Source organism: Atta cephalotes (genome assembly GCF_000143395.1).
Source record: "Atta cephalotes unplaced genomic scaffold scaffold00024, whole genome shotgun sequence".
Taxonomy (NCBI): domain Eukaryota; kingdom Metazoa; phylum Arthropoda; class Insecta; order Hymenoptera; family Formicidae; genus Atta; species Atta cephalotes.
In genome coordinates, this window is record NW_012130088.1 from 1,709,791 (window position 1) to 1,726,587 (window position 16,797).

Genomic DNA, 16,797 nt, shown 5'->3' on the forward strand with positions numbered 1-16,797 from the left:
CCTCAGACACCTCGAAAACCACCCTAATCGATCTTGCACACTAAATCCCTGTAAATACAATTCTAGCCTATTATTTTGCTTTTCTCTTCAACGCTTTGTCCAACAAGAACTCAACGTTGCAAATGATTCGTTTAATCGAATGATGATTCGCCTCCTCGAATACCAATCTATATATGTGCGATGCTTCCTCGAGATATTCGCTTGTATTTACGGGGAATCCTCACAATCGCAGACTACTGAAGGAATGCTTTGATATCAGGAACTCTCTCGAAGGGGTGGATCAAAGCTCGTCAAACGATAGATCTATTGTTGGCACAGAGACATGATAGTACCTCTCTCTTCTTCGAATACTGTCCATCTATGCGAACTATCCTCGAGGTATCCTGAGTGTCACTCGTTGATTCGCTACGACCGGCACCAAACTTTCCACGCGCGCCCCGTACGTTGCAAACTTTTTAATTAGCGATATGTTCAACGGTTCACTCCTTCCTCTCCTAGTCAATTACTTATCTAGTCGCTTACTATACGATTAAGATCCTAACACATGCCTAAGCATCTATTCTAACTAAGAAATCTGCGCGCATTCAGTTGTATCTATGCGTCTGTATGTATTTGTGTATGTGTACGCGCGCGCGCGCGCGCGCGCGCGTGTGTGTGTGTGTGTATGTGTGTGTGTGTGTATAAATCAGAGGGCGGTCGAAATATTTATCTTCGCGCGCGGCGCGTGCATGAATGTATGTGTGTTTTGTGTCCGTGTACGTATAACTGCATAATTGTACGGTCTCGTAAAGACGCGGATACGTGTGCGAGTGCGTTATAATACTTATCTCCAAACTGAAACGTACAAATTATAAAAATGCCATCTGTGACGACCATATAATGACGCGCGCAAACGCGTCGCATGGATCTGCGGAGCAGAGAACTCGCCTCGGTCATTGAACGTTCAGGCATCGCTCGATCTTCCCCTAAGAAGCGTTCGACTTCGCCGGATAGTCGAGAATACTGCAGGTACCTTCGGGGGCGAGAAATACGCCCCGCGAAGAAACATAAAACATAGGTCGAGCGGGCCAGATACGTTCAGAGTAGCATACCCCAATTAGGATTGCTCTCAGCACGCAACGAATGACTTTGATTGCTTCGCTTCCGCCTTACGAACGGATCAACCAATCGCGATAAGTAATAACGGATATGGGAAGAATTTTGAAGGTCGATTCGGCGCTCCGCGCCTTTCAACTCTTCTCTCCAATTTTGGCCGCTGCCAATTTTGCGACGTAAAATCAACGAGGGCGATCGGTTCGTCGGCGAAGTAGTAATACTTCGTGAAAGCATGCAAAAGGTCCCGTGACATTGGCCATTTTTTTATTTAGATACCCGGTCAATTAAAACACGTCGTTTCCATCGTACTCGATCGGTCGGCCTCGTCGATCGTATGTCTCGCCCTCGAAATGGAACGGAAGCCACGAAGAAGTACGCTCGGTCGCATGTGTATTTGGTCGTCAGAAGAATGAAGATTGTCTCGTGGTAAACGCTGCTGATTCACGATAGTCGGCCGTCGCGTCACGCGTGAACGTACGACGATCGTCTTGAGATACCTCGCGGTCCGTTTGTTCCCACTTGGCATTTCTCCTCGAGTCCGCTCATCGAACGAGCACGTTGACGACGGAGACCTACTTCCGAATTGCGATATACGGACGCCGTCGCGCGCGCTTATCGCGAGATGGTCGCCCTTGTGTCCACGTAACTTTGAAAAATTCTTAACCGTAATCACTGTAGCGGTTTGGGCCGCGCGATCATGAATTTTACATGTATAATAATATATCTTATCTTCCCTAGCATTAACTCTGTACAAGAGTCAAGGACTGTTCGCCACTGTGCTGTTTCCTCGCTCCCATCTAATCCTAATCTCTCTTCCCTCTTTTACACATGCTTTCTCTATGTATGTCTGGCTGCTAGGCTCTTTGTTTTATTTTGCATATCTCTCTCTCTTTCTCACTTTCTCTCTTTATGTTTCTCTCTTCCTGCGACGGTCCTGGCTTTCATAAGAATAATCACGTTATTATTCTCTTTCTCTCTCTCTCTCTCTCCTCCTTTCCTTTCCCGCAATCCTTGTCTATTTCTAAATTTCTCACATATTTCTAAAATTATGAAACTGTCGCGTTAATACGCTCGAAAGCCAGCACCGGAAACTACCTTCGAGAAGGCCGTCGCGAATTTGCCTCTTCATCGTTTAATTTGAGCGCTTGCAGCCTTGGTACACCTCAAAACACCCTAGTAACACCCCTCAAATCGTCAAAATCAACCGGATGCGAAAATAAGTGCGTGCTATATAGACGTCCCAACAACAAGGGCAAGGCCTCGAGAACATCCTAAGCTCGCTCGGACGAGGTAGCTCCTATCCGCTTGTGCTGCTTCAAAGTCCGAGTACGATGCAGTTCTGCATTGGTTACACGCGCAGTGCAGGCCAACAATAGCGTAGCGACTCTCGCAGGAACGGACGAGCACCCGAGTGGATCCAACTACGTGACCATCAGTCGTAAACCGAAGCGGGTGACCAAAGGGGAACTAGGGCGTATGGCTGGTACCATTGCTGCTCGTGCGGTGGCGATTCTTGTTAGATATTGCTCTTGGAGAATGACACTCTGAGATGGTTGGACTCGCTAAGCTGATAGTTGTGCATTTTCTATAAAAGAGGAAGAACGAATCGATTTTATAGTCAAATAACTGAAATTTACATTTTACGGATTTGACTTTAAATTAGATTTCAAGTAAAGTTGAAGTATTTTCGTTCTACTTTCTTTTTCTTTAAAAATACTTGCGATAGATACGGAGGCATGTTGTAAGAACCGATATGTATATTTTTTATAAACTCGATGCCCTAAGAAATTTTATTTTTATTTTACAGAACATCAGGATTATTGTTTCTCATAAAAGTAATGAATTAATTACAAAAACTACTTATCAGAGAAGTGCTGAATAGTTTAGTATTATTTGTTTATTGAGCAAAAAACCCGATTTTGATTCTCGAAATTGCAAGCCCATAAATATAACACTAGAAATTTGAAGAAGAAAAATATTTCATTCTGTAAAAATAAAGTACCGAAAATATGAATTTAATCCTAAAGAGATAATTACGAGAGACAAATTACTGCGTTGTATGTTAAAGGGAGAAAAATTTTTAAATAACAATAATAAAATTATATAAATGAATTTTAAAAACAGAACTCCTCCAAAATGAAAGTTGGGAAAGAAACTTATAATAATCTTTTTCATAAAAATTACAGCTATAATGAAATTAAGGAGCAAATCAAGATTTGCGTAGCTTAAGCTTTTCGATAGAAGATCACAGTTCGACTTGGGCTTATTAATGACAACAATGATGACTTACGATCAGCGCAGCCACGGCATCGTCCATGTTAGGCATTTGTATGAGAGCCATCTTCCTGTCCTTCGGGAAGAACTTAAAAGCTTTCACAGTGAAGCCGTTCTTAGTGAAAGCATCCTTGATTTCTTCCTCCGCTACCGTAGCTCTGAAAGAGTAAATTGAATGTCGTTAAGTCCAAGAGAAGCAGCGCGAAATATAATATGTATTATTGTTAGATTACTCACGGAATGTTTGATAAATGCAGGGTCGAGCTCGGCGGATAGATGTTCTGATAGTTTTTCGAGCCAGGTTTCTTGAATCGATGAAGAGTGCTGTTGGTGTAATCTTTCGTGAGGCCCGCATCTGGCTGTCCTTCTTTTGGCAATTGAACCGTTTGGTGTTTGCTGAGCATTACTTTGATTTGCTTTCCAAACACTCTTAACTTGTCCATATGGGTTAGCGCTGTTATATAAATTAAACAATGTTAAATAACTATTGATATGTGTTCGGATGTTAACATAATTACAGTATATAGCTGTGGAATAAGAAACCGTGTCTTGTAATTTCACAATAAAAAAGTGGGCCGTATATATATATATATATAATTTTTTTATATAAAGATCCTAAACAGCATATAAAACTGCAGCTATAAAAAGTATATCTAAATCTGTATTTAAATTTTAAAATGTCTTGTTTCAAGTACAAAATGCTTTGTGAATTTTTGTTTTAAGTCTATGGCACATGATATATTTTTTCTTACCAAAATTGCTTGCATGTCAGTAAATTAGAAATTCTGTGTATGATGCAACTCTAATAATTTACTAAAATGAAAGCAATCCAGCAGAAAAAAATGCATCATGTGCGGTTTTACAGTCATGTGTAGGTTTTATGGTAATTGATAAATGAAATTTCTCTCCTCTCTCTCTCCTCTCTCATGTTTTTATCAACAATTTAAAACTTCATAGTACTAATTGTATAGATTGTACACTGAAAAGAGTTTGGTTGCATTTTAAATTGGAATTTAATTTTGGTTAAAAATGGACAAATCAGAATTTTCTGATTGAGTCCATTATAATTTCTAGTTGAGATAGTCAGAAAAACTGACTTCTGATTGATATGATCAGAATCTTCTCCATTTTCAACCAAAAAACTTTTTCAATGTACAATTGCCGAAATCGAAAGTTAAACAAATGAGTTATTTACAAGACAAAACGCAATTTCGAGTTATCGTTGCACATAGCTAAAAAAAAATGTCTACTCACCTAAAAGCGCCTGATGAGGTTCGGCCATCTGTATTAGTGCCGAGTCTTTCTTGTTGTAGAGGATCTTCACGCGCTGTACATCCCCGTAAACGCCTATATGCACAATACGCAAATTTCTCTTTAGTAAACTCTGGTGGCGACAAACCATATTCTTTTTAGAGAAGTTGCTTTGAGGGTTATCGAAGATGAACGGGACAATATTTCAGTCGATCGAAATCGGGGTACGATCGGATCTAAGAATCGGGACATGCAAGAGGCGAGCGATTCGGCTAAAAGCTTTATTTTCAAAGTACAAAGTTATACGGTTTACAAAATAAAAAATTGTAATTATTCATATTAATAGTCTCTTTGATACTTTTATTTCGCACATTATTTTTATGTAACATTTTCTTTTTTAATAATAATTTGCTAACAAAATTAGAAAAGCTAGAAAATAAATAAACTAGTCAATAAATAATTTGCAATTATTAATCTTCATAATCCAGTAAATTTTTGTTAAAATAAAACGCATTAAAAATCAACGAAACAGCAACAATTTATTATATGTGTTTCCACGAAGTTTAATTCATTTAAATTTTACATTTTTCGATATTACGTAGCTGCTTAGCGAAATGAATGAAATTTTTGCTGGCTAAAAGTCGAAAAATGGATGTCTACGGGACGGACAGAAAATTTTTAATAATTTTTTAAAACGCGCTCTGTAACGCAGTACGTGACTTTTGTACGTTCGTTTGCAATTATCCGGGAAAATCTGCATAACAATCGCTCACGGAAAGGAGAAACATGACCGCAGCCGAGTCGCTACGCCTCGTTAATAGTGAGTTTCCTATGGAATTACGTAAAATAAGCGAAAGCTTATGTAATATTAAAGGTTGTGTGGAACTGATATTAATAAAATATGAATGAAATAATCTGTATAAAGAGATGCTTGGAAATGGAGATCTATGAGAGAACATGTTCGATGTCGATATGGCGACATGACGATGATGATGACGGTATGACGGGTGATCATGATTTTGCGAATGGAGTAGCTTGTAGTAATAAAATAAGTTGAAATCACGAAAATATCGAAAGAGTACGGATTAAACGTTAATCAGAGTTATGGCGGATGTCTCACGGAGAGTAAAACATGACGAGAGGGAAAGAATGACGATGCTCGAGTTTTGTGAGTTGCCGAAAAGAAAAAAAGAGAGTGAAAAAATCATACAAATAAAACAAAAAATAAATAAATAAAGTGAAATAAAAATAAAACCGAGGAAGAAGGAAGAGATCTTTTCTTTCTTTTATTATTTTTCAGTATGAAACGTAAATCTCGGACGTGACAATCGTATGAAAGAGATTCTACGTTGGCATGTTCCGTTTTGTGCGTGTAACACGTTTGTCTTGTTCGTCTCTATCGCGAAGAATATGACTATGTGACCGAATAAAAAAAAATGTTCAGACGAATGTCTTCATCTGCCATTTTCTATCTCTTTTCTTTTTTCTATTTCAATTAAATTCGCGCGTACAGCGAAATATTTCCGGGACGTAATGTGTCGCGTATCGCGCGTCCGTGTAATGTGTTGCGTAGGTGTGAGAACGCGAAGGTGTAAATATAATAATTAATAATGTAATATAATTAATAATATAAATGTGGAGACGTACCAAACAGGGTAAAGAGAGCGTCAGGCGTGACCATCTACACAGAGAACAGACAGAGTCCAGTCAGTAGTCAGCGAGTATAATAGGATTTAAATGTAAAAGTGTTGATGTGCGCACAAGATTCGCGTTTTTCAAGTTCTCGCATTAGCTACGAAAAAGAAATGCTACGTGCAAAATTGTTAGGACAAGAAGAAAAAACATTTTCTTATATATATATATATATATATATAGTATGTATACAGATATATGTAATTATCCACATGATTAATTTTTCAATAAATTTCGATCGAAACGCGTGATCTTTATCTTTTTTTCTTTTGCAAAAATTGAAGACGGTTGAGAATTGTCAGACTGCGAGGCTTGTGCGCGACACAACGATAGTAGTACACACAGTTATAGTACAGTAGTGACAAGTTGCAGCTGCGAAGTGTGACGTCGACACACAGTTTCTTGCCGAGGCGACATTCATCATCCCGTTGAAGCTTCTTACGCGATAATGTTCGTCGTTTTTATCGAACGCTAACATCTAAGTTCGTATGCAGGAGCTTATAGCTTGGGTCATATATAAATGCCCGTAACAAAGTATAGAATTGTTCAAACTAGATATTAAAATATAATATTCATTCACGAAATATTGTAAGCCAAAGTATGAGAAAGTAAATGTCGCGATAAATGTTGCCTTGCAAGAAGTAACGTCGTATAGTCGACGACGCTACGAATTAATTAGGACGCAGGATGGTGATTTGTATGTGTTTCGAAAATGAGCAAGTAGGGGACAGAATCAAAGGTTTCGTGACGAAACAGGGCACATACGCATCGCGGCTCGATTTTTCCACCTACTCGACTGGAGAATCTTGGAGAATCGTTCCATAATTTCAAATAAATAAAAAAAGATAAAAAATCAAGCATTTTTCTCTTAATTCTAAAACAATTTAACATCCTTATTGTTTCAAATTTTTATTCTAAATTTATTCTATATATTTATAAAAATATTTGTCAATTTGGTAATGTTTGTGATAATTTTCCATCTCTCTCTTAACAAACGTAAACAGATTACAAATTCTCCTAGACATTAACGATCGATTTTGAATGTATGCATATTGTCGAGCTTGCTTGAAAGACAATCTCCTGTCTTGAAGTTCGCAGTTGGCGAAATCAGCCGAAGCTCAACCTGGTGGAAAGATCGAGCCAGAGAGTCGAGAAATTGCGGGGTTCGCCTACGTAGCACTACGTTGTAACTCGCTCGTTAGGCTGTGTAATTATACGTGTATGCACGTGCGTATATACCGGATGGAGGTTGACTGGGCTGGTTGGTCCCGCGTGTCGCACTGAGAGAAATAGCGTGCGGTCTCTTAAAGGTATATAACAAGGAGTAAGAGCCCGAGAGGTGGGAACGAGAAGAGAATAGAGAGGGAAAAGTGAGATGGTACAGAGAAAATAGAGAAGAGGTTGCGCGTATGTGTGCGTGTGTCGCACCGGGCAAGACGATTGAATGTTCTCGTGACAAAGATACGGCGGACCAGGGGCTTTAATACACATACACACGCCCATACACACGCATACACACTGCATAGAGACGACAGATGCCATACAACAGATATATTATTCGCATACAACACACTTATTTGTACGTGGCGGCCTACTTCTCTCAGTGCTCGAGATCTACTCGATTCGCGCAACATCCCCATTGTTGTGTGCGTGCATCATTTAACACTTCGTCTCGTTAAATATATGTAAACTGAGAGAAAAATAGTTACAGTTACCATAATTTAACTAGAATTTATAATTATTTTTAAGACCAATTATTTTTTCAAATAAAAGTAAATATGACACAATAAATTTTGATCAACTGTTTTCTCAACAAGTAATAAATGTTTCTTATAAGCTTTTTACACTAAAAAAGAATTTCCTTTCCAAAAAAGGTTTACCACCTCTCAAATTTTAGAAACTTCAATCCAAATTTCTTGTATAATAACGCAAATATTCGTGATAAATGTAATGTAACTATGAGAGATTCAAATGTTTTTTAAAATACATAAAAATAAATACAATCATATAAAGCTCCTTTTTATTTACATACAACTATAAATCATATATTAAAATAATGAAATTTATTAGCACACAAATATTTAAAATCAAGAATTACAAGGGTTAATTTACAAGGGTTTCTATTTATTTGAAATCACATTTGAATGATAATTTTTATGTTTTTATTCTATAAGATAAAAGGAAAAGTTTAAACTGTTTTAAATTTTAATTTATTAGGTTTTTTTAAATAAAGTGTTTGATTTTTCAGAATACATATATTGGAACTTTTCTTAATCTTATATTCTTTTTCAGCAATTAAACATATATAGGAATCACCATTTAGATGTTAAAAAAACAGAAATCTTGTAACACGATGTTATTGTTACTAATATTAGCAGTAATAAACTAATCATAAGTATTTGAATATAATTATAATCACAAATACCAAACACTTTTCCCTCAGTGCATCGTTGTGTCTAGAAATCTACGCTATATTCTCGTACGCTTAGTCGGAACTGATTCTCTTCCACCTGAAGAGATCCCGTCCAAGCCAAGATGTGATTGATCTCGACACTTTCGAGATTTTACATGAATAAAGCGCAGATTTTTATAATACAAAATAGTAAATCGAAACAAAGAGTTAAACGAACACGACTCAATGGAAACGGAAATCTTCCATCTCCTCTGCATTCAATGCAATTCTGATAGGAAGGTGATACACGAAGAAAATTTCCGAATGTAGAAAATAGAGAATACCTTTGGATAATTACGATAATTTGCCAAAAGATCTTTAAATGTAGTCGCGAAGATATAAACTTTCCAATTTTTTCAAAATCTTTCTCGAATTTTCTTCGTGTATACCACGCCAGAGTTTTATACAGTTTCTCGTTTTTGGAGAACAATGTATCGAGGAGAATCAGGATGAAACTTGAGGTTTCTTGAAATACTTACCTCCTCGTTGAGGTTGCTGACGAGTAGCACAGCCGATGCTTGCGCGCTTCCTTGGACCCGGACACCTAGACCAGCCGCACCAAGAGGGAATCCGCCGAGGCCGGCAAGTCCGCCAGCTGGAGGTACGCCGTTATAAGGCCCGGCCAAGGGCGAAGCGAGACCGTGCATCGCAAAGGGCGTGGGCAGCACACCCGGTGCCCCTGCAATGGACTCTACTTCAGGAAGTTCAGACGACATTATTATCATTGTCGATATTGCAATTGAAAAAAATTGAAAAAAGAAAGAAAAGAAAGTATACAAGTCGCGAAGACCGAGCGTGATCCTGTCTCGAGAATTTCTGGAATCGTAAAATCCTTCATAAAATCCGAGTGTAAAACGCCACGTTTCTAATTACGATGTCTCGCGATTCATTGAACGGTCGTTTCCGTCGATACGTGAACGATCTTCTCGTCACGTAATTAATCGCGTTTCTTCATCGTGATTTTCGGAGACCGACCGTCACGAGATCACCTCAATCCTCAGTCATCAACGGACTGTTTGCGCAACGAGATAGGACGCAAAGTGGATTACATTGTTACAGATTAAATACCAACAACAACGCCGTGAAATTAATTTAACCCAAACAAGCGCCGGGCCGAGCGTGTAATTTAAACTAGCCGTTGTCGCCACGATACAAACGCAAAAATTCAGACGATTCGGCGAACCGGATCGTCCGCCGAGTACTTTATACTAATTAATTAATTTACCCGAGGAAATAATAACGTCCGACTGGTGCACGTAGCGGACAGAATGTAGTTCGAAACGCCAGCAAATTGCTTCTACCATCGTGAGATAATAATAATAATTCAGTCCGACGTCCGAATGACGTAAAATCGGTATCACTACTAACGTAATTAATTCCGATAAACGTAACGCCGTTAATTGGCCGATCAACCTTTCAATTATACCTTTCACAAAGCTCCGCGAGCTTTTACGTTAGCTAAATAAAAATCACAAAAACGTCTCAAATTCATTTGGAATAGATGTTTTAACGACGATGAATCCCGTAAAGCTCACCTGTCATGAGTTACTGAATACATATTCAACTATTATCAGGTTATTATTACACGAAATCGTGTAAGAGTAATGTAATTCATCGCTTATACATTTCGTGGAATATTCAGAATTACTTCGGTCGAATTTCGCTAGCGTTTAATAACGATGAATTTTGCAAAACAATTTTGAATGCGAACTATATAACTATATTTAATTATTATTGAGCATTACTGCACAAAATTGTCCACGATTAATGTGTTTATCGATTACATATCGCACGTGGTCTGTTCCACATTGTATAATGTACATATGCATTATACATATGTATATAACTTGGATATATGTATATATTACACACACACACACACACACACACACACACACACACACACACACACACACACACACACATATATATATATATATATTGTATATATATATATATATATTGTATATATTGTATATATTGTATATATACACAGGATCGAGCAAAAAAAACTCTATTTTGTCTACATTAGATAAATTATCGAATTAAATAAATATTTTATTAAACATTTTTATGATATAAATTTGAACGTACTTAGCAATATTTTCAAAGTTAAAGTGGTAATTAATGAGAATAAAATGATTGATAGTGTGCAGAATAGATGTATAATGCTATAATTAAATTAACTTTTTATTGTTTTTTTATTGATTCAAGTTTCTGTACAGATAAAAAAAATTAGAAAAATATATGAATTATTTTAAAACGAGTTATTTTATAATAATTTCTTTATCTTTCATAAATAAATTTTCTTAGTACGCGAAGTTGCATGTTGCTAAATAACAAATATAAAAATGATATTAATGTCTCTACTAGAAAATAAAATATAATGAAACATTCAGATCGCACATTTTTTTATTCCATAAAGACCATAACAACAATTAAGGGTAAATTCTTGAGATAATTTCAAGAGGGAAACTCTAATACTGAAACTCGAGAATACAATTCTTTAAAATTGTAATTATTATTATAACTATTATTATTCAAAAACTAATAGGGCAATTCTATTCTAAGCAAAATCGTAAGATTCGTAACTTATTCTCGTAAAACTCGTAAGAACTTATAACCAGTATTCTTTAATTTTATGCGTATGTATCGTAAGACATAAGATTATTCGTATATAGTTACGATTTCTTGTAAATCTTATGGCTAGTAAAAAGCTGTCTGTAAAAATATCGTATAAAGGTATAAATACTTCAAAATTTTTATAAATCTTACGAGAATATGTTACAAATCTTGCAATTTTGTTTAAAATTTAGGCATAAAGCTCTTATTCTAACTATCAAAAACTATTGTAGTCTCAATACTTTAATATTTATAAAATTTCTATTTCAAAATAAACTCACAAGATAACTCATGGAAGTGTCCCTTTTCGATTTTGATGAGTTTTTATGTTGTTTTTTAAACAAAAATAAGAACACATAATTTTTATAAAATTAATCAACCAATCACAGTAGAGAATTTTACATTCTTTATTATGATTAGCTGATTCCCTTACTCTGTTTAAGTCTTATTGTCTTATATTTTTTTATGTGTTTCTAGCTCAAATTTCACGGTCTTTACTTATGCTCATAAATAATTAAAAGCGATTCAACTGATAAGGCAAACGTGATTGAAATCAAAAATTTCAAGTATGAATTTTACAATACTCACCGGGTATTCTGGCACGCGGTTGAGAACCGGCACCCATGAGTAGCAATTCGCCGCCAAGAGCGAGCGATGCCGCATCCAGACTAGCGTCACCGGTCGGAAGATTCGGATTAGTGTAATCCCGGGACTTGTCGTTATTGTACTTAACGTTCAAATTTTGCATCTTGCTATAGTCGATGCGCAGCGTGCAGCAAGAATTGTAGACGTTCTGTCCATCGAGTGACTGCACAAGAAATTATAGAATTTTTTGTGATTTGAGAAAATCGAGATAGGAATATGTTTATTTAAGCTCAGAACACACGGTGACAGAATACAGAACCAATAGCGACTCAAACATCAGTCAATTCTTTTATATTTTTAAAAATCCAGTCGCTTTATAAATAACTTTCCGTTAGCTTAATATATTTAAAACTTCAATAAAATTGAAATATTTATAATTATCTATTATGCCATTTTTATAAAGTATAATAGAATATCAATTACACACATAGAATTTAGATTTAAAAAATATTAAATTTTTTTAGAAAAGGATTGTTCTATTGGATCATACTATCGGAGCAAAATTTTTCTATTAGTTTCAAAGATAAAAGTCTCGTGAAACATACATTACAACAAATCAAGACAAAAAGAGAAGTTAGCTTTATAAGCGAAAAAGTTTTGAGAGATCAAAAAAAGGTGTGAACGCTGAACAAATTTAAAGAATTCCAAAAAAATCTTTTTTCTATTCTACCTTTAACGATGATTCTTGCGACGAGATTCACGAGAAGTACATAAAAAGAACGATTTTGTTAAAATATTAAAAAATTTCGTTAAATATAGATCTAAAAATAATTTCGTTCGACCATTATTTTTTTCAGTGTAGAAAATTAAAGCAATGCTACAAAAAATTCTAATAATCAGCTTCAACTACATAATCAATTTACAATTTTGCAATACGTAACAATTATTTTGATAATTAATAAAATTATTTCGGATCTAAATTTCCAAGAGTACGTTTTGTTTTACGCTTACATCGCTTGTCAATTCGTCCCTGTTGTCTATCAATATTAAATAAGAATAAATGCTTATAGCTTGTGAGCACAAAAACGGAACGTATCCTAAATTTTCAAATGTTTCGGTTGGTAAAAGCGTTCTTTCCGTGTACAAGTCTGATTTCTCAGATTAGATCCGAGGTTTCCGCTAATCAACATCCTCCACAATTAAGTTGCCTCCAAGTACTTCTGAGACGTATCCAATGTAGGTACGTTGCAATATATCATGCACGAATGTTTCGTGCGCTTAATACGGACACAAGCGGGGATCCAGGTTGCTTGTTTGAGCAATGCGCATGGTGCGCATTGCGCGCGACGAAGCCGCGCGTCCGCGTATCCCCCGGGGTATCACGCGGGTGTATATACACCCGACCGCTCCATATTTACACGGGCTAATGAATTTCGTACATAATTAGCTGGTCGGCCCGCGCTGCGAGCCTCAGGCGTGCGCGCATGGCACGCCAGCCGATTTCCCTCTTTCTCACTCTGCTCCTCAGGCGATTTATTCATAACCGAGAGAACACTGATAATGCATAAACAAGAACGAGACGAATCAATTTTTGCAAATACAAAACATGTTTTCCTTTGCTTTTCGAAAGTGATCCGTAATTAAACAAAAGACCGTTCCAATTTCAATTACTCTCTAAATCTGAATCAGTGAATCACTGATATCAGTGCCAAGTATGTTACTGGTAATCAGTGAGATCCCTAATTTAGCTAATTTTTATTATGTGATCTAACTAATCTTGTTTTAGTGCTTAAATTCAATGAATATAGTATTGGAAGATTGAAATTAATAAATATTGTATGCAAGTATCAGTATTTTAATTATTAATGCTCAAATATTCTTCCTTTTTTGTTGAACTTCACTGATTATCAGTGCCAAGTATGCCATTGGGTAATTAATGATTATTCACTGATTCAGATTTAGAGAGTAGAGAAGATTCCGAGTTAAAATGTATTCTTAAATCTCGATTGTTGAGTAATTATTTTTTTAGTGTAGCGGTAGTGTAAAATATTCGAAAAATCAGGTTACACATATCAAAATCATTCAATCCGATATTAAGAAAAATGATTATTTACAATTAGTTTACTTTTATCTTTTAAGTAAATCTTTTAAGATACTTTTAATAAAGAATTATCTTAATCTTAGTAATAGTTTTAAAATATAATTAAACTTATAAATTTTAGAGAAAAACTCATTATCGTATGCTCGAAACAAGAATTAGTTTTCTTTTAAAGAATGTCACAAAACTTCATTGAAAAAACTTTATATAATAAGCAAATCGAATTTGTTTTAATTTAATAATCTTGATTAAAGTATTATATAAACTTACTATAAAATTCAAAGTATATTTTGAATAAATTTGATTTGCTTGTGATGAACTTATGATAAATTTGTGAAAATATGAATTTTTGAAATATTTAAAACAAGTAATTAATCAATTATTTGAATACAGTATGCATCTTTCTTTATGTATGTATAATTGAAACGAGAGAATCGGAATTTATAAATATGGAACAACATGTTTTCCCTTAACTTTTCGAAAGATTAGCAAAAAAAGTAAAGTTTCCAATTAAACTGATCCTAAGTTGAAATGTGAATTTCGATCTTCGAAATACATACTACATATATAATTTGAACAGATTTATTTTATGCGTTTGCGTAAAAAATTCGAAGAGTCTAACTGATAGCCGACGTTGCCGTTTCGTGCTTTTGCACGCGCGTCGAGGGAAAAAAAAGAGGAAAGAGAAGAAAGGCGAGTAGAATGAGCAAGGAAAAGGAGAGGAAAATCGGAGAAGAGCGATATCCGCAACAAAGCTAAATTAATTTTCTGTCTTGCGCGCTACCGGGTTGGTTCGCGGTGGAACCGGTATATTTCAAGCGAATTAATTTTCCCTTTGATCATCGCACAGGTTTACTAGTTTGCGGCGTCGAGCTTATGGCACGGGTGGTGAGGCACAAAGAGGGCTAGAGGGGCTTTCGAATAGGGGTAGTGGATTCGAATGGAGTATGGGGATATAATCGGGAATGGGAAGGGACAGAAGTTTCTGGCGAGCTTCCGTTCGCGATGACTTGTCGTTGCCGGTGTAAAACAACGCGGCAACATATCCTGCATGCGAATATGTTGACATAGTTAATTCCTAATGTAATTTCCAAGTGTGAATGTCATGAAATGGTTGCAGCCGCATTTCGTTAATCCTTTCGGATCTGCTTGTTTTTTCCTATCATTATAAAATGTCTTTTAGATATGTCATTTCCGTTCTATTTTAAACGAATCTTGAAATAAAGGTGAAGATATCTTGGTATTCTGTACCAGTTCTTGAATAATTCCTGTTGAATAAAGTTCATTTCTATCAATTAGAGTAACTTTAATTTTGGTTTAACTTATCTACTTTGTATCTTTTTCTAGTTCTGAGAATTAGAAAAAGTTAAAAAGCAAGTAACGCGAGATTAAAGTTAATCTACATTGGTAGAAATGGACATAAGTGGCGGACACTTTAAATGATAGTGATTGAATAACAGATAAAATTAGTACACACATTTCGGTATTTACACCGGCGAAGTGGGTTGCGTCACATCACTTCACAAAAGTTATCTAGTATCTCAAACACTCATAAGACAGCTGGGAGAAGTCGAGTATAATAAAATCATAATATGTACAATAGATTTCAAAAACGAGGGGAAAAGAAAAATTGTTTAGATCAACAAAAAGAAAGCCAAACTTAACGTACACAGTTACGGTCAGGAGTCTGAAAGAGTTAATTCGAGGTTCCTTTTGCTTGAGAAAGAGAGTTTATGAAATTCTCTTCGTTTCCTAAATTGTTCAGAGTGAAACTAATTTTGCGGAGGTGTTCTACATTATAATACAACGTGCGTTGTTAGGGAATTGTGTGATATAGACGGATTCATATAGCGGAAATTAGTTGTAATATTCATAATAGACAAAGTCTCGGAACAGAAACTACACGCACATTCTCCATTTTTTATTTCCAAGCAGTGCCCGCTTTAATGCTGCAAGTCTCTCAACTTCCTCAAGAAGAGAAAGATAGTTATCGTCAGGACACGTGGGATACTTTAACTCATGATTACAGGGACGAAATAATTACATAGGGAATTATAGGTAAAACAAAATTTACGGCAGAGACACAACTCGTAGTACCTTAAACAGCGGCAAGTTTAATGCTACAGCTTTCTCAACCTCCTTGAAAGAAAAGAAAAATACAAGTAGTTATCATCAGAATGTGGAATTTTAAATCTTGCGAGTTAAACGATTACGCGGGGATTATTATAAAGTTGAAGGTCTAATATATTCCTTTTTTTTACGTAAGAGATACAATGCTATAATCGAAGTCTACATCATTGATATTCGCGTGAACAGTGCGAGGAACAGAGCGAGAACAACACGATCGATCGCGCATCTGTGGTCTGCTTCAAGAATTAATTTGGTTTGCAAAGCAGCCGATATTTCCATAAATCCGGGGAAATACCGTGTATCGGGCGTAACCGCGCGATCTTCTCGTTCCTTTCTCTCCACCCTCGACGGGATTCCTTCTTCCGCCATCAATCTTTTGATTACACATTCATCGGGCTTACTTCCGGCAATTAAGCTCCACGCCGTGGCTTTCGTCGAGATGAGCGGATCTCGGAAAATATTTTCCCAACGCGAGATATTCCGCAGAAAATTTCGATCTGTCCCGTGGGAGCTCAACGGATAAGCACCGCCGTAACGGCGGAGACGAAGAAAAAAGTAACTAAAGAGAGGTAAAAAAAAAGAAAAAAAGAAAAGAATG

The 16,797-nt window shown here is 36.0% G+C and overlaps 1 protein-coding gene across 1 annotated transcript in view; it reads right to left on the reverse strand.

Moving 5' to 3' along the window:
* Positions 1-2,611: 2,611 nt before the first annotated feature.
* LOC105620146 (polypyrimidine tract-binding protein 1) overlaps positions 2,612-16,797 on the reverse strand; it is a 315,345-nt gene continuing 301,159 nt past the window's right edge. The window contains exons 8-14 of the mRNA XM_012201654.1: positions 11,975-12,194; positions 9,244-9,488; positions 6,268-6,301; positions 4,624-4,716; positions 3,607-3,823; positions 3,386-3,527; positions 2,612-2,680 (exon numbers count right to left, since the gene is read on the reverse strand). Coding sequence (XP_012057044.1) covers positions 2,612-2,680; positions 3,386-3,527; positions 3,607-3,823; positions 4,624-4,716; positions 6,268-6,301; positions 9,244-9,488; positions 11,975-12,194 — 1,020 coding nt within the window. The remainder of the gene's footprint in view (positions 2,681-3,385; positions 3,528-3,606; positions 3,824-4,623; positions 4,717-6,267; positions 6,302-9,243; positions 9,489-11,974; positions 12,195-16,797) is intronic.